Genomic DNA, 19,172 nt, shown 5'->3' with positions numbered 1-19,172 from the left:
ATACCTCTTACAGAAAGGGCAGCTAACCATGGCAGCAATTGGGGCTAATTTCTGCTGGTATCTTGGTTATAGAAATGCATTTATACTCATTTTTTTTCCAATGCAGATCTGTGATGTTATTGGTTATAGGCAACTTTTATTGAGAAAGCTGCCCTCACCCATTTAAATCAGGGACTATTTTGCAATCTTAAAGTTTGGAAGACTTTAAAACTAAGCTTCCCGGGTACTTGGCGAGAAAATGACATGCCCAGGGTAACACATTGGCTGTGTGTCCGAGGCCAGACTTTCAAGTACGCCCAACTCAAGGTAGTCTCTGCTGCTTTTTGTATGAATCAGATGCATCACTGACGTACATTTATTAAGTACCTACTGGGTTCCAGGTGTTGGGGATATAAGCACACTCCAAAATGAGGTGGTACCAGGCCTCAGAAAGCTCACAGTTAATCAGTAAGTATCTACCAAGTACTTCCTCTGGGCCAGCACTGTGATGGAATGCTGACCCTGGAGTCAGGAGGACCTGAGTTCAAATGTGAACTCAGACACTTACTGTGTGACCCTGGTCAAGTCACTTAACCCAGATTGTGCTCCCCGCCCCCAAAAGATTAATTTGAGATCAAGGGGCCTGCTAAGCAGGGTCCTAAGTAACAGGGTGGGGGAGATATCCGAAGTGACTTCAAGTAAGAGATGACATTGAAAGCTAGGCAGACCTTCCCACTAAGAGGGGAAGGTGAGGAAGGAGCTGGCATTTCAGGTTTGAGAGACAAGCTCACAGGAGGGAGATGCAGTGTCGTGGGTGAGGAACAGTAAGGAGGACGTGTGAAGGGGAGTGAGGTCCTAAACCTGGAAGGGGAGCTTGGAGCTAAGCTGGGAAGGCCCATGACATGGGGAAGGTGATGTCACAACTTGCAAGTGAATTGGATTTGACCCCAGAGGAAGGGGTCATAACTTTGCTAGTGTCCTGGACCCCTGGGTCAGTATCTGGTAAGGCCTCTCTACTAACCCATCTCAGAATCACTTATTTTAATGCATCAGATAAAATAGAGGATTACGAAGTCATCTGATTATATTGAAACACAATTATCCAAATATATTTTAAACTATACTTTTACTTTAATATAGTTTAAAATATATTTTATTTTATATAGTTTAAAATATTTTTAAAAAACCGTATCTACCAACCCTAGCTTGAGAACACCTGCAAATGGAATTTATTGATTATCAGCAACAGAGTCAATCAATAATCAATCAATGAGCATTTCTTAAGCACCTGTTGTATGCTGGCCACTATGCCAGGCTTGTCTAGGAGATCCGAACAGAATTGGAGCAGTGGTCAGAGAGACCTGTCATTTGGCCCCTGAGGAGAGGATGTGTCCAGAGCAGCTCTCAGACCAGGTCTTCTGACCTCAAAGCCAACTCTCCCTCTGCTCACCCCCAGCAGCTCTTATCTTGCACACAGTGGATTCTCTATAAACATTTGCTATATTGAATTGACAGTGACCTGTGTTGATGGCAGGAGGGAAGGAGGACCCGTACCAGTGAAATCTCAGAGACTCCAAGTGTGGAAGTCAGTCTGCATGTTTGTAAGGCAAGTGGGCAAAGCTGCGGCTGCCTCCTGCGGAGCAGATACAGCCCTCTTTGGGGGTGCAGGAGCCCCCCTGCTGCTCCACAACTCTCAGGCAAGATGCCCTAGGAAGCCTGTCGCTAGGTATTTCAGACTAGCTGGGAATTGATTGACAGTAAATTCCTCAGGCAAGAAAGAATTACCCCTGAAAGAGACTAAGATTTGGCCCTTATTCGCCTCTTTAAACCCCAAGATAATCCCTTGCGCATTTTAACAGGAACGTTAATTTATTGGCTCCATATGAGCAGCTTCCTTTCAGGAAGGGATGCATGGGAAAGGGAACAAGCAATTATTAGACACCTACTATGTTCCAGGCACTGTGTTATAAACTTTACAAATATCCTTGCTTCTTTAGGGTCTGACTGGTCTCCTTAATGGGAGGAATCTCTTAGTAGCTGTTAGCATTCTGATTTCCTAACCCTATAATTCTAGTCTATGGCAGCCTTCAACAGAATTGATTCATTTTGTGATAGAGGAGAGTGTGATAGCATATGTTTAAAAACAATGTTTATTGGTCCACTTTTTTAAAACATCACTAACACCTCATAGTAATTGCTTTACTTCCCATGGAAAAATCTGCAATATTCTCTAATACAGAGAAAAGAATATTTTGTCATTCAACCTTGGAATATTGACCATTATTTAATCTAAGTTTTAAAAAAATGGATTTATTTAATTTTAGTTTTTAACATTCACTTCCATAAGCTTTAAATTTTCTCTTCCTCCCTTTCCTCCCTTCTCCCCTAGACAGTGTACAATCTGATAAAGATTCTACATATATGTTTCTGTTAAACATGTTTTCATATTAGTCATGTTGTAAAGAAGAAACAGAATGAATGGGAGAAACCACGAGAAAGAAAAAACAAAACAAAACAAAAAACAGAGAAAATATTATACTTTGATCTGTGTTCAGACTCCATAGTTCTTTCTCTGGATGTGGATGGCATTTTTCATCTTGAGTCTTTTGGAATTGTCTTAGATCCTTGCATTGCTGAAAAGAGCTAAGTCTGTCAAAGTTGATTATCACACAATGTGGATGTTACTCTGGACAATATTTTCCTGGTTCTGCTTACTTCACTCAGCACCAGTTCATATCAGTCTTTCCAGATTTTTCTGAAGTCTGCCTGCTCATCATTTCTCATAGCACAATAGTATTCCATTACATTCATATACCACAATTTTGTTCAGTTATTCCCCAACTGATGGGCATACCCTCAATTTCCAATTCTTGGTCACCACAAAAAGAGCTACTATGAATATTTTTGTACACGTGGGTCATTTTTCCTATTTTTATGATCTCTTTGGGATATAGTCCTAGAAGTGGTATCACTGGGTCAAAGGGTATGGACAGTTTTATAGGTCTTTGGGCATAGTTCTAAATTGCTCTGCAGAAGTTCACAACTCCACCAACAATGCATTAGTGTTCCAATTTTCCCACATCTTCTCCAGAATTTATAATTTTCCTGTTTTGTCATGTTAGCCAATTTGATATGTGTGATGTATTAAGAGTTGTTTTATTTTGAATGTCTCTAATCAATAGGGATTTAGAGCATTTTTTTTGCCTTTTTTTTTTTGGAGGGCAATTGGGGTTAAGTAACTTGCCGAAGGTTACATGGCCTGTTTTTTTGTGTGGGTGTTAAGTGTCTGAGACCAGAACCGAACTCAGGTCCTCCTGACTCAGGGGCTGCACTTTACTCTAGAGCGTTTTTTCATATGAGTATAGATAACTTTAATTTCTTTATCAGAAAACTGCCTGTTCATATCCTTTGACCATTTATCAATTTGGAAATAACTATATTAATCTAATTTAAACAAAATCTTATTCTACCAGTTTATATATAACTATAAGTATATATTATGTTAATCACTCTATATAATCTGTTCATTATGTTAATTTTTTTACAGTGTTGTTCATTATTGAGATCATTGCATATATCATTTTTTTGGTTCTACTCTTATGTGCTTTGTCTTAGTTCATACGTCTTCCTTATTTTCCCTGAATTCCTTACACTTGTTTCTTACTATACAATAATATTCCATTGTATTCCTGTACCATAGTTCATCCATTCTTCAAATGACAGGCACCCACTTTGTTTCCAGCTATGGCTAACCCCCCCCCCCCAAATACTGCTATGAATGCTTTGGTTTTTATAAGACTTTTCTTTCTTTGCCTTTGATCTCCTTTTCTTGCCTAATTCCATTTCCTCCCTCCTCCCCCAATATCATACAAATTCACAGCTCCATAGACAGTGTGTTATGGTGCCTGACTTCCCATCTCCTGTCTGTGATTGGCTATTTCTGTTTTTGCCATTTTTGCTGGTTTGCTGAGTGTCTTAATTTTCCTTTCTCTTATTAGTCACATGGAGTGTTTTTCATGATTGTTGATGGTGAGAACTCTCTGCTCCTATCCTTTGACTACTTTTGTCTGTGATACCTTTTCATGAGAAATTTCTTTTTTTTTTTTCTTTTCTTTTTGGAGGGCAGTTGGGGTTAAGTGACTTGTCCAAGGTCACATGGCTAGTTTTTTTTGTGTCAAGTGTCTGAGACCGGATTTTCACGAGAGATTTCTTGAAGCAGATAAAAGAAGCTAGAAATAAAACCATTACCAGAACTGAGTGCTCATGTTAGAGGCTGGAACAGCGTCTTCTGTGAATCTTTAGGGAACAATATTTAGGTCTTTAGGGCTTCATAACAGAACCAAAGCAGCTCCCACATAGTATAGTGAATGTGTGTAAAGTTTGGAAGCAGGCATGCAGAGCCCAGCATCTGCAGCCCAGGGTACTCTCTGTGCCCACTCAGTGCATTAGGAGGAGGAAGCCAATGCTATGCTGCCTTGTCTGACTTTAGAGTGGTCACATGAGATAGGGATTATGAGATACGGCCATCATAGCGCTAACGGGGACCCCTGGAGTCATCTGGTCCAGTCCCTTCATTTTTACATGTGAGCATGTAAAATGGCCCATAAGGAACAAGTCGCAAAGCTGGGATTTGAAACAGAGCCCTCTCTATCCCAATACAGCATTCTTTTTCTTGTTCAATAATGGAAGAGTATAAAGCTGGTTTAGGAGAAGACCCACAGACTCGAGGGCCAGTTATCTTGCCCAATCCTCCCATTTTACAGATGAGGAGACTGAAGCCTGGTGAGGTGAGATGGCTGGCCCAAAGTAACAGAGGTGGTGAATGTCAATGCTGGGATTTGAATGTGGGTCCCCTGCCTCCAATACTGAGGACAAGCAATGGGCAGTGGCAGCTTGCCAGGCGGAGAGTTTTGGATTGTGTGTGTGTATGCACAAGTGTGCACGTGTGTGTGTGTGTGGGGGGGGGTCCTGGAGCTCGAGCTCTGGCCAAAGGTCTTTCTGGGACCATCTAGGTCATTCTTTTAATTTATGAATTGTTTGCCAAATGTTAGCCCACTTCCCCCAAGCTCCCCTGTGCCATGTTTTTTTTTCAGTTTGAGATGTCAAACGGGTTAGAATCAAAATATGTCAGAGGTAAGTGGGACCTTGGAGATAATCTGGGCCCACCTGCCTCTCCACCCCATCCCCTTCCATTTTCCAGAAGAAGAAACTGAGACCAAAAGATGAAAAATGATGCCTTAAAGTTACACAGAAAGCAGTTGTGAGATCAGTTTATCAGCAAGTATGTTTTAAGCCCTGGGGATAAAAACCAAAAACAGAAGGCTCTGACCTCCAGGAATTTATTTGCATTCTGTGGGAAACAACACATATACACGTGAGTAGATACAGAATTTATACAATGGAAATACAAGGGAATCTTGGCTTTAGTCTAATGGCCTAATCCTGCAGCTGGGGTAGCTGAACTGTGTAGAGTGCTGCTACACCCCAGGTTACACACTGTGTAATGTTGGAGTTAGGACCAGAACTGGGGTCTCCTAGTTCCAGGGACTCCGGGGTCTTCCCAGCAGTGCTGCTGGAGGTTGGAGCAGAGAGGCCTTAGGTCACGGGTCCAGTTTTGGGGGTCAACGTGGGAGTGTTAGCTTTGCTTTATTTCGTGCCATTGTCCACTACCCTCCCCCTAGACCCTCAGCCTCGATCATCTAGAGATATATGTGAAGCTTTGTAGCTGTGGGGGCCTTGGAAAGCCTTCATTCCAGTTGCCTCATTTTTCAGACGGGCTCATTGACTTGCCCGGGGTCACACAGCTACTAATGAACGGAGCCAATATTTGAACCTCGGGCCTTTGACTCTGAAGTTTTTCTCGTTTTACACCGGCCGGAGCTTTGTAAATGTTGAATGGAACCGACTCCTAGAAAAGCTGAATGATAGAGGATGGATGGTTCCCATCCTGCTGCTGCATGGGGTGAGTCTGGAATCTCTGCTCTGTACAAAGACTGATTCCCTGGATGGGTGCACATCCTGTGCTCATGAGTGCTAGGGGCAGGCTCCCCACCAGAGCAGCAGAAAGTGAGAATTCCTCCCTAAGCCCCTCCTGCAGGGCGCCAGATGGCCGATGGCCCCCGCCTCTAACCCCAGAGTTCAGCAGTGTGGGCTTTGAGTTGACTTTAAGCAGGCCTGGGAACCTAACCGCCATGGCTGACCTTGCTTCTGGTGACCAGTGGGTTCCATGTTCAAACAAATCACCTTCACAGATAAGCTTTTGGGGCACGAACATTCATCAGTTATAGGTAAACAATAGTAGTGATATAAGGTATCTGTAATTATAGTACTTGAAAGTTTGGCAAGCATTTCACAAACATTATAGCCTGTTTGACCCTCACAAGAATACTGCAGGATATTTTTACTTTATTTTTTTTCAATTTTTACTTTATTCCTTTTTCACAAATAAGGAGTGGTGACTTGCCCAGGGTCATTCAGCAATTTAACTTTGCACTAGATCCATCTATCTTTCTCTGCCTCTGAGACAGGGGTTATTATTAAGATCTCAATAAAACCATAAAAAATAAATCCAGAATTCAAATATCCAGATAGTTAGAAAAAAGCAATAGGGCCAGATTCAGAATTCCAATCCTGGCTGTCCCTCTCACTAACCATGTAACCTTGGGTAAGTTGCTTGTCCTTTCTAGAGTCTCGTTTTCCTCTGGAGGTTAAGGAGTTTGGCCTCCATGGCCTCTGAGGACCCTCCCAGCTCTGCATGGAGGTTCTGTACAGGACCCACTTCATTGATGGTTGCTGTCCCGTGGGTCACCTTGGAACACTGTAGAGTTCTCAAGCCCCTTTGGAAAAAGAAAAGAAAAACTAAGCAGTGTCCACTATAATTGGTGTTAGAAGTGACTTGGGATGGAATCCACATTTAATACAGATGTTATTCACTTTTTCAACCATTTCCAACTCTTTGTGACCCCACTTGGGGTTTTCTTGGCAAAGATATTGGAGTGATTTGCCATTTCCTTCTCCAGTTCATTTTACAGATGAGGAAACTGAGGCAAACAGGGTGAAGTGACTTGCACAGGGTCACACAGCTAGTAAGTGTCTGAGGCTGGATTTGAACTCAAGTTTTCCTGACTCCAGGCCCGACATTCTATCCATCGTGCACCTTGATGTCCTGTCTGGCACAGAGTAATCCCTTAATCTGGGATTTTTGAGCTTTTTTGGCCCCAGGACTCCTTGACATTCCTAAAAATTATTAAAGATCCTGGAGAGCTTTTGTTTATGTAGGTTATAGAAATGCATCTTAGTATTATAATAAAAATAATTTTGGCTTTGTGGATACCCTGAAAGGGTCCCAGGGAACCCCTGGGGACCATGGACCCCAGTTTGAGAACCAGTGATTAAATAAATTGGTTGTATGTACTGTTTTCCCACTAACCTTTTCTCCACCTCAGTGAGATGGGCATTGAAATGATCAGAATCCAGCTAATAAGTGCTGGAGTTGGGGTCTGGACCCCCATACCCTGAGCCTGAGTTCATGGCTTTTTACCCAGGCTCAGCACTGTCCTGTTAACCAGGATATTGCATTGATTCCCAATCACTCTTTATAAATGTGAGCTTCCAGGAGTCCTTCCAGACCAGCTCTTAGGACAGTGTCTGGTCGATAGCAGGCCCTTAATGGATCTTAGTGACAGATCTTTAAAAAAAATACCCATAAGAAATACTGAGCTACATTCTTGTAACCAAGCTTCAATTTGCCCATGGCTTAGTTAAAAAGTCCCGGGGAGTTGCCTGGGTCATAGAAGCAAGACTTGAACCCAGGCCTTCTTGACTTTAAGCTCAGTGTTCTTTCCAGTCAAAGTCCCAAGATAGAATTATGATGACAGAGAAAGGCATCGTTGACTAGTGGATAGCGAGCTGGCCTCTGCTGTCAGGAAGGCATGGGCTCAGGCCCCATTTCTGACTCCTCCTGGCTGTGTGGCTCTGTGAGTAAGTCATTTGCTTTTGTAGGTGGAGAGATTCTGTCCTGAGATTCGAAGTGGGAGATCGGGTGCTGACTTGTGTTGGATAAGGAAGTCCCAAAATAATAATAGTAACAGCAGGTAATAAGAATAACCCTGGCCCTCAGTCAACACATTTAAGAAAACCACCTGGAAAGAGTAGATGAGGTTCGTCTTAGTTATTAACCAAGTCCATTCCAGGCCTCTCTGCCTGTGTGGTCCCCAGAGGAAAGAGATATCTCCTTAAGATCTCCATTCTGATTTACTAGAAGGGCAAAGGTCTGAGGTTCTCTCACACCTGACTGCCCCCAGGACTGTCCCTGGGGTAGGGAGGTGACAGCAATGTTTAGAGGGAGATGCGGTTCAAGATGCAGACAATTCATCCCATGTTCTCCTATGGCTCTCCCTACCCCAAAATCTCTATGGAGGTAGAATGGACATTGAAGGGAAAACTGAGTCACAGGAGGGCCAATGGTCAGTCGGGTAGTGGACTGTGATCGGCAGGAGGGTATGGAGGTTTTTAAAGACTAATGCTTCTTGTAGGCTGTGTGGCTTTGGGCAGTCCCTGCTCCTGTCTGGGCTGCTTCAGATTCCCCCTCTGTTAAATGTGGAGTTTGATGGCCTCTGCTGTCTTCTGAATCCTGTGGTCCCAATGTGTAGCTAGGTCATATCCATCCTCTCCCCCGATTCAGCAAACTCCAGCAGCTAGGTCCCTACATTGCCTCCAGGATCAAACATAAAAGTCGCTGCTCAGCCCCTTCCCACCTTTCCAGTCTTATTGGCCTTTACTCCCTGCCATGGACTTGAATGACCCAGGGATGCTGGTCTGGCTGGCCCCCATGCCTGGAACACTCTCCCTCCTCATCTCTGTTTTCTGCCCTCTCTGGATTCCTTCAGGTCTTAGCTCAAGTCCCCCCTTCTTTCTTCAAGAAGCCTTTCCCAGGGGTGGCTAGGTGGTGCAGTGAATAGAGCACCGGCTCTGGAGTCAGGAGGATCTGAGTTCAATCCATCCTCAGACACAACACAAAAACTAGCTGTGTGACCTTGGGCAAGTCACTTAACCCCAGTTGCCCTCCCTTCCCCCTTCTAAAAAGAAAAAGAGAGAAAAAAAAGCCTTTCCCCGTCCTCCTTAATATCCGAGCCTTTCTTCTGAAAGCATCCCTGATTTTGAATATATCAGATTTGTACAGAGCAGGTGAGACTCCTTCATTAGGCTGGGCCTCTCCAGAACAAAGATTGGTTGACTTTTTGCCTTAGTGTCCTCCATGATCAGTTCATGGCAGATGGTGGGTGCTTAAAACATTCCAATCAGTTAATGGTGAAAAAATTCCCATCAATAATGAGGGCTTGACTGGCAGAGATTTCTTGAATATCTTTGCCCAAGCCCTTTGAAAAGCTCCTGTCAAGGCTGTTTTACTTTTTTTCCTTCTCTTGAATGAACCCTAGTAACTGTTCAGCAGAAGACCAATTTCGAGGAGGGAGTTAATTGAATATAAAGGGCTGTCTTTTCCCAAACACTTGTGACCGTGTCTGATAAACACCTTTAATTTCTAGTGTCCCTGGTCTCTGTTTTCCTGGATGCGTATCTGACCTCCCTTGATGGGTAACTCTTTGACACTTATCCATAGAAGGATGTCTTCACTACCTGATTTGGTTTAAAGGGAGAGCCGCCTAGTATTACTGGACTAATCCTTTTGTGTGTGTATATTTGTGTTTTAATTTCAGTTTACTTTCTGAGTCTATTGTAGCCATACAACAATGGCCCTCATTATCTTATGCCCCGTTGATTTGGGCATGGTATCTTATCACCATCTCGGACTGAGAGGCACATTGTTATAAGATACACTGTTGGGTTGTATTGGTTCGGTTTTTTTTAGTCGAGTATTATTTTTAATGTTTTTGAAAAAAAATGGGTGGACACTATGTCCTGGATAAAAGTGCTTTTTAAAAATCAAGGAAATGTCTTCAAGTTACACAGAACAAACCATCCTTTTGTCTCAGCCTCGAGTGTGTCTGCCGGTCATTTTGGTCATCAGTAACACACACAGGGGATACCTTTCCCACAGAGCCATTCAATACAGGCCAGCAAAAAGATGGTCTCAGATTTCAGGGGCTGGGTAATTAGCTGGGTTTGAGTGGCTCCCTTAAAGTATTTGAAGGTCAATAATGCATGAATTTCTGGCCGGCTGCCTAGCACAGAGTCAACAAACACTTCTGTATGAGCTGAACTTTTTATAATAGAGAAAATTCTCTGGGTTATGTGTAAATTTACTAGGGTTAGGATTTGCTAGGCCGGGTTCCCTCACTGACCCCAGGGCAAGTGTGGAGTTGGGACATGAATGCAGACATCCCAAAGGGACTGCTTGCTTTCCAGAGGGTGGTGGCCCATGTTTCATTCACACATTTGGTAATGTACATACAGCACTGTGTACCTTAAAATTATTTTAGGTAGACAGCTCCAAAAGACTCATGACAGAAAATGCTATCCACATCCAGAGAAAGCACTCCAGAGTCTAAAAGATGGAAGCATATTATTTTGTTCTTTTTGTTTTGTTTTGTTTCTTCTTTCTCGTGGTTCCTCCCATTGGCTCTAATTCTTCTTTATAACATGACTAATATGAAAATGTGTTTAATATGAACGTATATGTAGAGCCTATGTCAGATTGCACATTGCCTTGGGTGGGGGAAAGAGGTAGGGAGAAAATTTAAAACTCAAAATCTTATGGAAGTGAATGTTGAAAACTAAAAAAAAATTTAATTAATAATTATTTTAGATATCCAGAATTAAAATGTTGAGGTTAAAGATGGGCAGGACACTAGGGAATTCAGCATGGGGATTATTGGGTGGTGGCCTTGGGAGCCAACTAATCCAGCCTTCTCATTTTACAAAGATGGAAACTGAGGACAGTAGAATTTAAAACCAGGAACTTTAAGTCTGAATCCAATACTCTCTTCACTATGATCAACTGCCTCCTACACCTTTTGGGGGGAGGGAAGAAATGATCATTAAAGTATTATGGAGTATATGCATTAGTCATCAACAAAGGTGTGTTGATTGAGAAGGAGGTGGAATGGTGAGTGATGCCAGAGCACCTGAGGACTCTACGGCAACCTATGCAGCCTTCAAAGGGAAGAAGGCCTTTAGTGCACTGGGCAAACCCTCAATATGGGGTGGGGAGCAAGTTGTGTATCATTAGACCTTTTTTGGAAGTTTGGAGAGTCCTTCTTAGACCCATGGTTTGTGACTTACATTCAAAACTGAAAGGAAGGCTAGTGAAAATAGAGATGTTATTTTTCCCACATCCAAGTCCACGGATCCCTTGAAATCTCTGTGAACCCCAGGTTAAGATTTTTTATCTTAGAGAATTTTCTAGAGCAGAGGTGTCAAAAAGTGGCTCACTCACTGTTTAAAATGTAAAAATTGGGAAATATTTAACAAAATAAATAAAAACACATTAGAACATAGATAATGTTAATATGTAATTTTCTAAGTCAACATGCAACCACAGGGAGGCTCAATGAACCTTTTTTTATTTGAGATTGACACCCCTGGCCTAGAGCCCCGAGAGTTATAGTGTTTTCTCCAGGTTACCTAGCCATTATGTGTTAGGGGCAGCAGACAAACAGGGCCCACTAAATGGTACACAAGGACCCCACAGGCTGCACATTGACTTAGAAAACCACACATGTTTATAGATTTCTTTTTTATTAATACAGCAACATATGAAATTCCAGTTTTGACTATAATCTGGTTTGGCCGATACCAGGAGTGTGACCAGAGGGAATGTGCCTTTGACACTCAGCTCTACCCCAGCCTGTCCTTCCTTGAGATTCGTTCCATCTAGTTGCATCTCATGCCTTCTGTAGAATTCATACAGAATGTTAAGATGATTAAAAAACAGATAGTCCCATTTTGAGAAAGATGCTTGAGACATGTCCCCAGTGGTCTGAGCAAAAAACTCTTGTTACTAAGGATAAATTCTAATTTTGGCTCATTTAGTGACTTTAGACTTTTTAGCTAATTTGTGTCTGTTTTCCTTCCATTAGTAAACATTCAACCAATGAACATTCATTTATTTATTGCTTTTTGGAGGGGCAATTGGGGTTAAGTGACTTGCCCAAGGTCACATGGCCAGTTTTTGTGTCAAGTATACGAGGCCAGATTTGAACTCAGGTCCTCCTGACTCCAGGGCCAGTGCTCTATTCACTGTGCCACCTAGCCACCCCTCCAATGAACATTTATTAAGCACCTAGTATGTTCCAGGCACTGTACTAAAAGCAGTAATAATGCCAGCCTATAGTACTAGCTCATTGAGACTCACCTTCTGAATATATGTTGTATAGAAATAGCATTTAAGTACTGATTTGGTGTAAAAGCATAATCATGAGTATACTTTGCCAGAAAGGGATGTGGCCTGCTTCATATAAAGAATAAAGGCCAATAGATGACAGTCTGTTTTCCTCAGACTGTGAAGAGAATCAGAGGAGGCGTTTTCATGCGTGATGGTAATTCATAGACAAGCAATCCCAAGCAGGAGAGGCTACAGGTGAGTTGCAGTCCACAGTGATGGAAGAATTATCCACACTGAGATGATCTCAGCTTAACTGGAGTGTTGAATAGTGTGACCCTTGGGACCTGGATTAGTTTTACACTTCTGTTGGCTCCAGGCCTCATCCAGAAATCTGGGGAAATTTCTTAATTGAACAGTTCGGCATATTGACACCAAATTCAACTTGGAATTGCTGTCCAGCTCCTACATGTTGTCATAGGTTCCATGACTGATGTTGTAGTTAATCATAATCAGGCCGATTTCAACCTGAGCCTCCATCCAACTCATTCTTTCTTAATAGACCAGGCAGGAACCGTAAATCAAATTACAAAGCTTTTAATTAAGGCAGAATAGCAAAGTAAACAAGAGAAAAACAAGTCACAGAATCATGCTCTCCCTTCTCCCCTCCCTTCCTCCACAATGGGATAGGATCTCCCACACATCTTTTTTTTTTTTTGGTAGGAAAGAGATCGTTTCTTGCATAAGTCACGCTCCTAGAATTCCATTCAGATTGTTTTGTGTTTCCCAGCTCTGTCTCCCAGTAACTGCTGTTCCCCAGCCCCTGTTACTGCTATCTATCAGAGTCACTGTCTGCTTCTTTTTCCTCAAAGGAAATCTTGAGATGATAGTTGTAAAGCACTTTGCAAACCTCAAGGCACCATATAAGAGCTAGCCATTGTTATTATTATCAGTTTTTAATTGGTTATTTTCCCCAGATTTCATTGCTTCCATTCTAGATATCCTGTCTCCTCTCACTAAAATCACATATTCCTGTAGTGGTATGTACCTGCTTTTTTTTTTTTTTTTAGCACGTCACTACCTTCTTAATCATATTTATATCCCCATAGATAATTCGTATATATTTGATGACACTGAATCACAACTTGAAGCTATTATGAAATCTGGAAAAAAAAATTGGAGGCAATCAGGATTAAGTGATTTGCCCAGGGTCACAGCTAATAAGTATCTGACGCCAGATTTGAACTCAGGTCCTTCTGATTCTAGGGCTAGTGCTCTATCTACAGCTGTGCCCTCCCCCCCAAAAAAAGTTTTTTTAAATGCATCATCTATGGTTATAGTTCATCAAGATGTCAAAACCTCATCTTCACTTATGGGCCTCCTGTTCATCCTTCACAACCTCGGGTACCATCTTTTCCAGAAAGCCTTTCCTGATCTACAGGGTTGGCCGTGATATTTCCCTCTGAACCTTTCATTGCACTCCTTTTCAACAAAAATAAGCATTTATTAAATACCTACTGTGTAAAAAGCATTATTCCAGATGCTGGGGATATAAAGACAAAAAAAGAAAAAAATTCTTGTTCTCAAGGAGCTTATATATTCTACTAGGTATATACCACATAGAAACAGATAGGGAAATAGAAGATGATTTGAGGAGGGAAAGAACAATCAATAAAGAAGCATTAATGAAGTGCTTACTATATACCAAGCATGATGGTAGGTAGTGGGGCTTCAGGTATAAAGAATGAAACAGTTCCTCTGTGGAAGGTGCTAGCGTTTTCTCCTTTTATTCCTTCTTCTTCTACTTCTCTTCTTCATTTTTCCTCTCCTCTACTTCCTCCTTCTCCTCTATTTCCTCCTCTTCTTTCTTCTACTTCTCCTCTTCCATCTTCTTCACCTTCCACTTCCTTCTCTTCCTCTTCTTTTTTCTCCTTCTCTTTCTTCTTTCCCCCACTTCCTCCCCCTCTGTTTACCCCTCCTCCTCTTCTTCCTTCTTCCCTCTCCACTTCCTTCTTTATCCATTTCCTTTACTGTATAATGAAGCAAAACAAAATGTTGGCATTGGCCATGCCTAAAGACTGTATGGTCTCAATCTGCTATGAGTTCATCTCCTTTCCGCCAGGAGGTAGACAGGAGCTTACATTCTAATAGGGAGACAAATACATAAAAATATCTATCACATCAATATAAAGTGAATAAATGCAAGTATGTATGAAGTAATTAAATACAAGACAGTAAGGAATGGATGGCACCAGCAGTTGAGTGAATCAGGAAGGGGTTCATGCAGAAGATGGTCTTTGAGCCTTGTCTTGGAGGAAGAAAAGGACTCTGAGGGGAGAATGAAAAGAGAGAGCATTCAAGGCATGTGGCACAGCCAATGCAAAGGTGAGGAGGTGGGAATGTCATGTGTGAGAAACAAAGAGAAGGCCCAGAGTAATGTCCAATGAGAATGGAAAGGTAGGTTGGGGGCAGGCTGCATAGGGCTTTAAAAACTAAATATAGTCAAATGAGTCAGGTTAGGAAGGACTTTAAATGCCAAGCCCAGGAGTTTGTTTTTGATCTTAGTGACAACAGGAAACCCTCCTTGCCACCCCCCTCTAGTAGTACAGTGCATTATAACTCTCAGGATTGGGATTTTAGACTTCTGCTGAACTCTCGGTTCCATGAAGGCAGGAACCCTGCCTTATCTCAGCTCTGTGTCTCCCCTAGTATTTTTGTATACAGTACGTGCTTAATTGATGTTTGACTCAAAGAATTAATTAATTTATTTTGGAGTCATTCTTCCAGTGGGTGTCACATCTTTCCCACAACTCCTCAAACTGCAGCTGTTCTGTCTCTTGCCTCTCTCTCGTGCCCTCTCTTAAACATTCCTGACTGCTTTTTTTTCTGTGGCAATGAAGGACCTCTCCAGGGCCTCATTACTAGCCTATGACTTAATTACTCAGCCAGGCGACAAAGCCAAGGGGCTTTTCTCCTTCCGCTGGGTCATAGCACACTTAAATATGTACTTTGTTTTCTTCACAAAAAGTTAGGTTTGGGTGGAATACCAGAAGAAAGCCAAGCTAATGCCAAGTTAATTGAAATGCCCTGGGCAGCCTCACTGAAATGATTGTGTCATTTAGAAATGGTTTATTATGGATTTATTTGTTTTTCCGGGGCAGAGTAGCCTGGAATTAAGCATAACCAAGGCAACAGTGAGTCTGTTAGGTAGCAGAGTGGATTGAATGTCAGGCCTGGAATCAGGAAGCCTCATTTTCCCGATTTCAAATCTGGCTTCAGACACTAACTGTGTGACCCTGGGCAAGTCATTTCACCCTATTTGCCTCAGTTTCCTCATCTGTAGAATGAGCTGGAGAAGGAAATGGCAAACCCCTCAGTTGTCTTTGCCAAGAAGACTCCAAATGGGGTCACCAAGAGTCATACATGACTAATCAACAAAACACAAAGAACCCTAGCCAATCATCTCTCTTAGCCTTTCAGATAATATTCCCTGTTTAGTGGAAAGTGTTTTAGAGTCAAAAGGTGAGTTCAAATGCTGATCTCACTGCTTTCTAGCCACGTGGTCAATAGAGCTATCTTACCCTGCCTCTCTCATCAGCTCACTCTCCAGCTCTGCACAGTGGCTCTTCCAGAGCTTTCCATCCCTCCTCAAACCTCCCAGGGCTCCCCCTCTACTGCCCTTCTCAGCTGAGAACTTTGCCTTTTATTTCATAGAAAGAATCAAATTCTTCCACTGTGATTTCCTTGGTCTCCCCCATCTCTTATCGCTCAGACTCCTTCTGTCCTTCTCTCTTTCACCCCTGCCTCCCATGAAGAGGTGGCCTTACCCCTTACCAATCTAAGCCCTTTGCTTGTTCAAGTGACTCCATTCCACCCCATCTCCTCCAATGGATTGCTCTCTCTGGCATTCCCCCATCTGTCACTTATTTTCAACCTCTCCCTTTCTCCTGGCTCATCCCCTACTGCCGACAATCATACGCATCCTGAAAAAGCCCTTACGCACTCCTTCTATCCCCACTAATGTCCGTCCTCTACCCCTTCTGCCCACGAGAAGACTTTCTACAATAAGCCTCCCCCTTCCTCCAGCTCTCTTCTTACCCCTCACTACCTGGCTACTGACCTTCCTAAAACTGCTCTCTCCAAAGTTACTAACCATCTCTTAGGTGCCACATCCAGTGGCCTTTCCTCAGTCCTCATCCCCTCCACCTCTCTGTGGCCTTCTTCTCTCTGATACTCTCTTCTCTCTAGGTTTTTGGGACACCCTTCCCTCTTGGTTCTTCTACCTTTCTGACCTCTCCTCCCTCTCCTTTGCTGGATCACATTCTTTAACCGCAAATGTCCCTCCAGGTTCTGTCCTGGGTCCTCTCCTCTCCTCTCTCTCAGGATCTCATCAACTGCCATGGATTTAATCACCATCTCTAGGGTGACGATTCTCAAAACTAGCTCTCCTGTCCCAACCTGTCTGCTGACCTCAATTTCACATCTCTACCTGCTTTTTCAGATATCTCTATGTCCAACATGGAACTCATTCTCTTTCCACCTAAACTCTTCCCCCCTCCCGCATTCCCTGCTACTGTAGAGAGCCCCATCATGCTTCCAGTCCCTCAGGCTCACCCCTATCTCTCACTCCTTTCCCCCATATCCAAACTCTGGACAAAGCCTGTTGATATCCCTTCTTTAACATCTCCCAAATACATTTCCCCCTTATCTCCTATGACAGAGGGTCAACTGTTAGTGACCCCTTCATTCTTTGGGTGAAAAACCAAACGATCCTAGTCCTTCCATGATTTCCTTTAGGCCAACTGGAAGTTCAGACAAAACATCTCCAATTGTCTCTTTCCAATACAAGGCATACTAAAATTTCTCCATGGATGACTGGAGGGTCAGATAAAGATTTCCTCTGGGTCCCTTCAGTATAAATCATGTGAAATTTCCCTAAGGAATCCCTGCCAATTCATTAGGGCAGTCTAAATGGAGTTCTTAATTTATTTCTCACTAGGACAGGCTGGTTTAACTTAAAAGAAAACAACTCAGAAAAGCTTCTAAGTTGGTGGCGGGGCTCCCACAAGGGAAATACTAGGGGTTAACTCTTTGGGGTTTGCAGGCCAACTTTATCCCATAGACCTGCAATCCAGTGATCTCAGACATCTGTCTGGGTTCTTTTCACAGTTAGAGCAAGCAAATCTAGGTTAAAAAGAAAAACAAATATTTATCAGCGATCATAGTGTGCTTTAGGCAATTGCCTAGTACTAATCTTTTAGGGATATAAAATCCATAGTGCTCATATTACCTTTCATACTTGTAAAGGATTCAGGTCTTAGTACTTAAGCATTCAAACAAGCAAAGGTTATCTCAGAAGACCTGGTCTAGCTTTTAAAGAAAACACACCAGAAAATCAACTGTCCAAACTGTCTACCTCAAAACAGAGGGGAAAATGCTAATTTTTCTCAAATGGAGCCAAGAACATGAGAGTCCTGGATAAAGAATCTCTCCAGCGGGTATTTGCATATGAGAAGGACTTGAAAATTATCTGCAACGACTCCCCAGAGTGAATGTAGTATGTAAAATGCAGACATTGGTATTTAGAGTGCCTGCCTCGGTGGGTTGTTGGAAGGTAAATACTTTGCTTATGTTCTGCACGTTTCCTGTAATGTTCTCTCTCTCCTCTGGGTCAGGGGCAGCCGAGGGGATTCTCTGGCCAGCCTGTGGTTACAGCTCTTTCCTGCAGAGAGCCCCATTCTAGCAAGGAGCTGCCAGCTCAGGGGTTTGCTGTTAGGAAGGCTTATCTCCTTTTTCTACAACTTCTGGCCCGTGTAAGCACACAGCCCCAACAGAAATAGGATCTCACGTCACTCTTGGATAATAAGGCCCACTTGTGGTATCTTGGGAGGGTGCTAGATTGATTGCATACAGTATGGGGGTGGGTGTAGGAGCAGCTCTGTTTTCAGATGGAATGACTAAAGCATCCCTTAAAACACCCCACCCCCATCATTCCTACAAATACTCGGTATTTGGGCGCATGAGGGCCTCTGAGGGCCCAGGCAATCAAGAAGCTCAGTGATTCTCTAATGAGCCCCTGGCTAGTCCAGAGGCTGAGAAGGCAACAGCCAACATTTACAAAGTGTTTACAGATATTAATATTATTTTATCCTCTCAACAACCCTGGGAGAGGTAGTGCTATTATCATTTCCATTTTGCAGATGGGGAAACTGAGGCTGGGAAAGTTTAAGGGCTTTGCACAAGATCACCTGAATAAGGTCTGAGGTAGGATCTGAAGGAAGTCTTTCCTCGCGCCAGCATCCTATACCCTATGCCACCCTTTGCTTCCCAAGGTGGGGTCAGTGTGGGTGAGGAACCTTGGGCCTCGAGGACACATGTGGCCCTCTAGGTCCTCACTTGAGGCTTCAAGATCTAGACTCTAAGGTCTCTCTTGGCTCTAAATCTGTGGTCCTTAATTTCTTTGACCTAAGGCTGTAATTTCGCCATCCTGATCATCTAGGCTGTGTCTTTATATAGTTTCTGAAACATTCAGCAGCCCAGAGAGCTGTCCTCTACTCTCCTGAGTCAGTGGGCAGAGAAGATCAGGAACTGTGTCTTTTATTTACTAAGCATTTACTATAGACCAGACACTGTGCTGAGTGCGTTTGCTGAGAGCTGCTTGTCATCCAGATTGGACCATCCAGGCATTTCATACTGTGGATTTTCAAGCTTTGGGTTTTTTTTTTTCTCCATAGGGGATGTTTTTCCAGTACAGATGAATCCAATTACTCAGTCCCAGTTTATACCTTTGGCTGAGGTGCTTTGCTGTGCTATAGCAGACATGAATGCAGCTCATGTTGTGGTGACCCAGGAATCCCTGATGGATCAGCTGGTGAAACACTACCCAGGTATGGGCGGAAGCCGCCCTTCTTTG

At 42.9% G+C, this 19,172-nt stretch overlaps 1 protein-coding gene across 1 annotated transcript in view; it reads left to right on the top strand.

Moving 5' to 3' along the window:
* Nucleotides 1–19,172, top strand: part of STOX1 (storkhead box 1) — a 66,605-nt gene that overhangs the window by 35,633 nt on the left and 11,800 nt on the right. Inside the window, exon 2 of the mRNA XM_069071478.1 lies at nt 18,994–19,146. Within this exon, the coding sequence (XP_068927579.1) occupies nt 18,994–19,146 (153 nt within the window). The remainder of the gene's footprint in view (nt 1–18,993; nt 19,147–19,172) is intronic.

This window comes from Petaurus breviceps, unplaced genomic scaffold (genome assembly GCF_028583685.1).
Source record: "Petaurus breviceps papuanus isolate PSGF00001 unplaced genomic scaffold, PetGlider_PUasm1.0 90825, whole genome shotgun sequence".
NCBI lineage: Eukaryota > Metazoa > Chordata > Mammalia > Diprotodontia > Petauridae > Petaurus > Petaurus breviceps.
The sequence above is the reverse complement of the archived record's forward strand: the minus strand, read 5'-3'. Positions and strand labels throughout refer to the sequence as shown.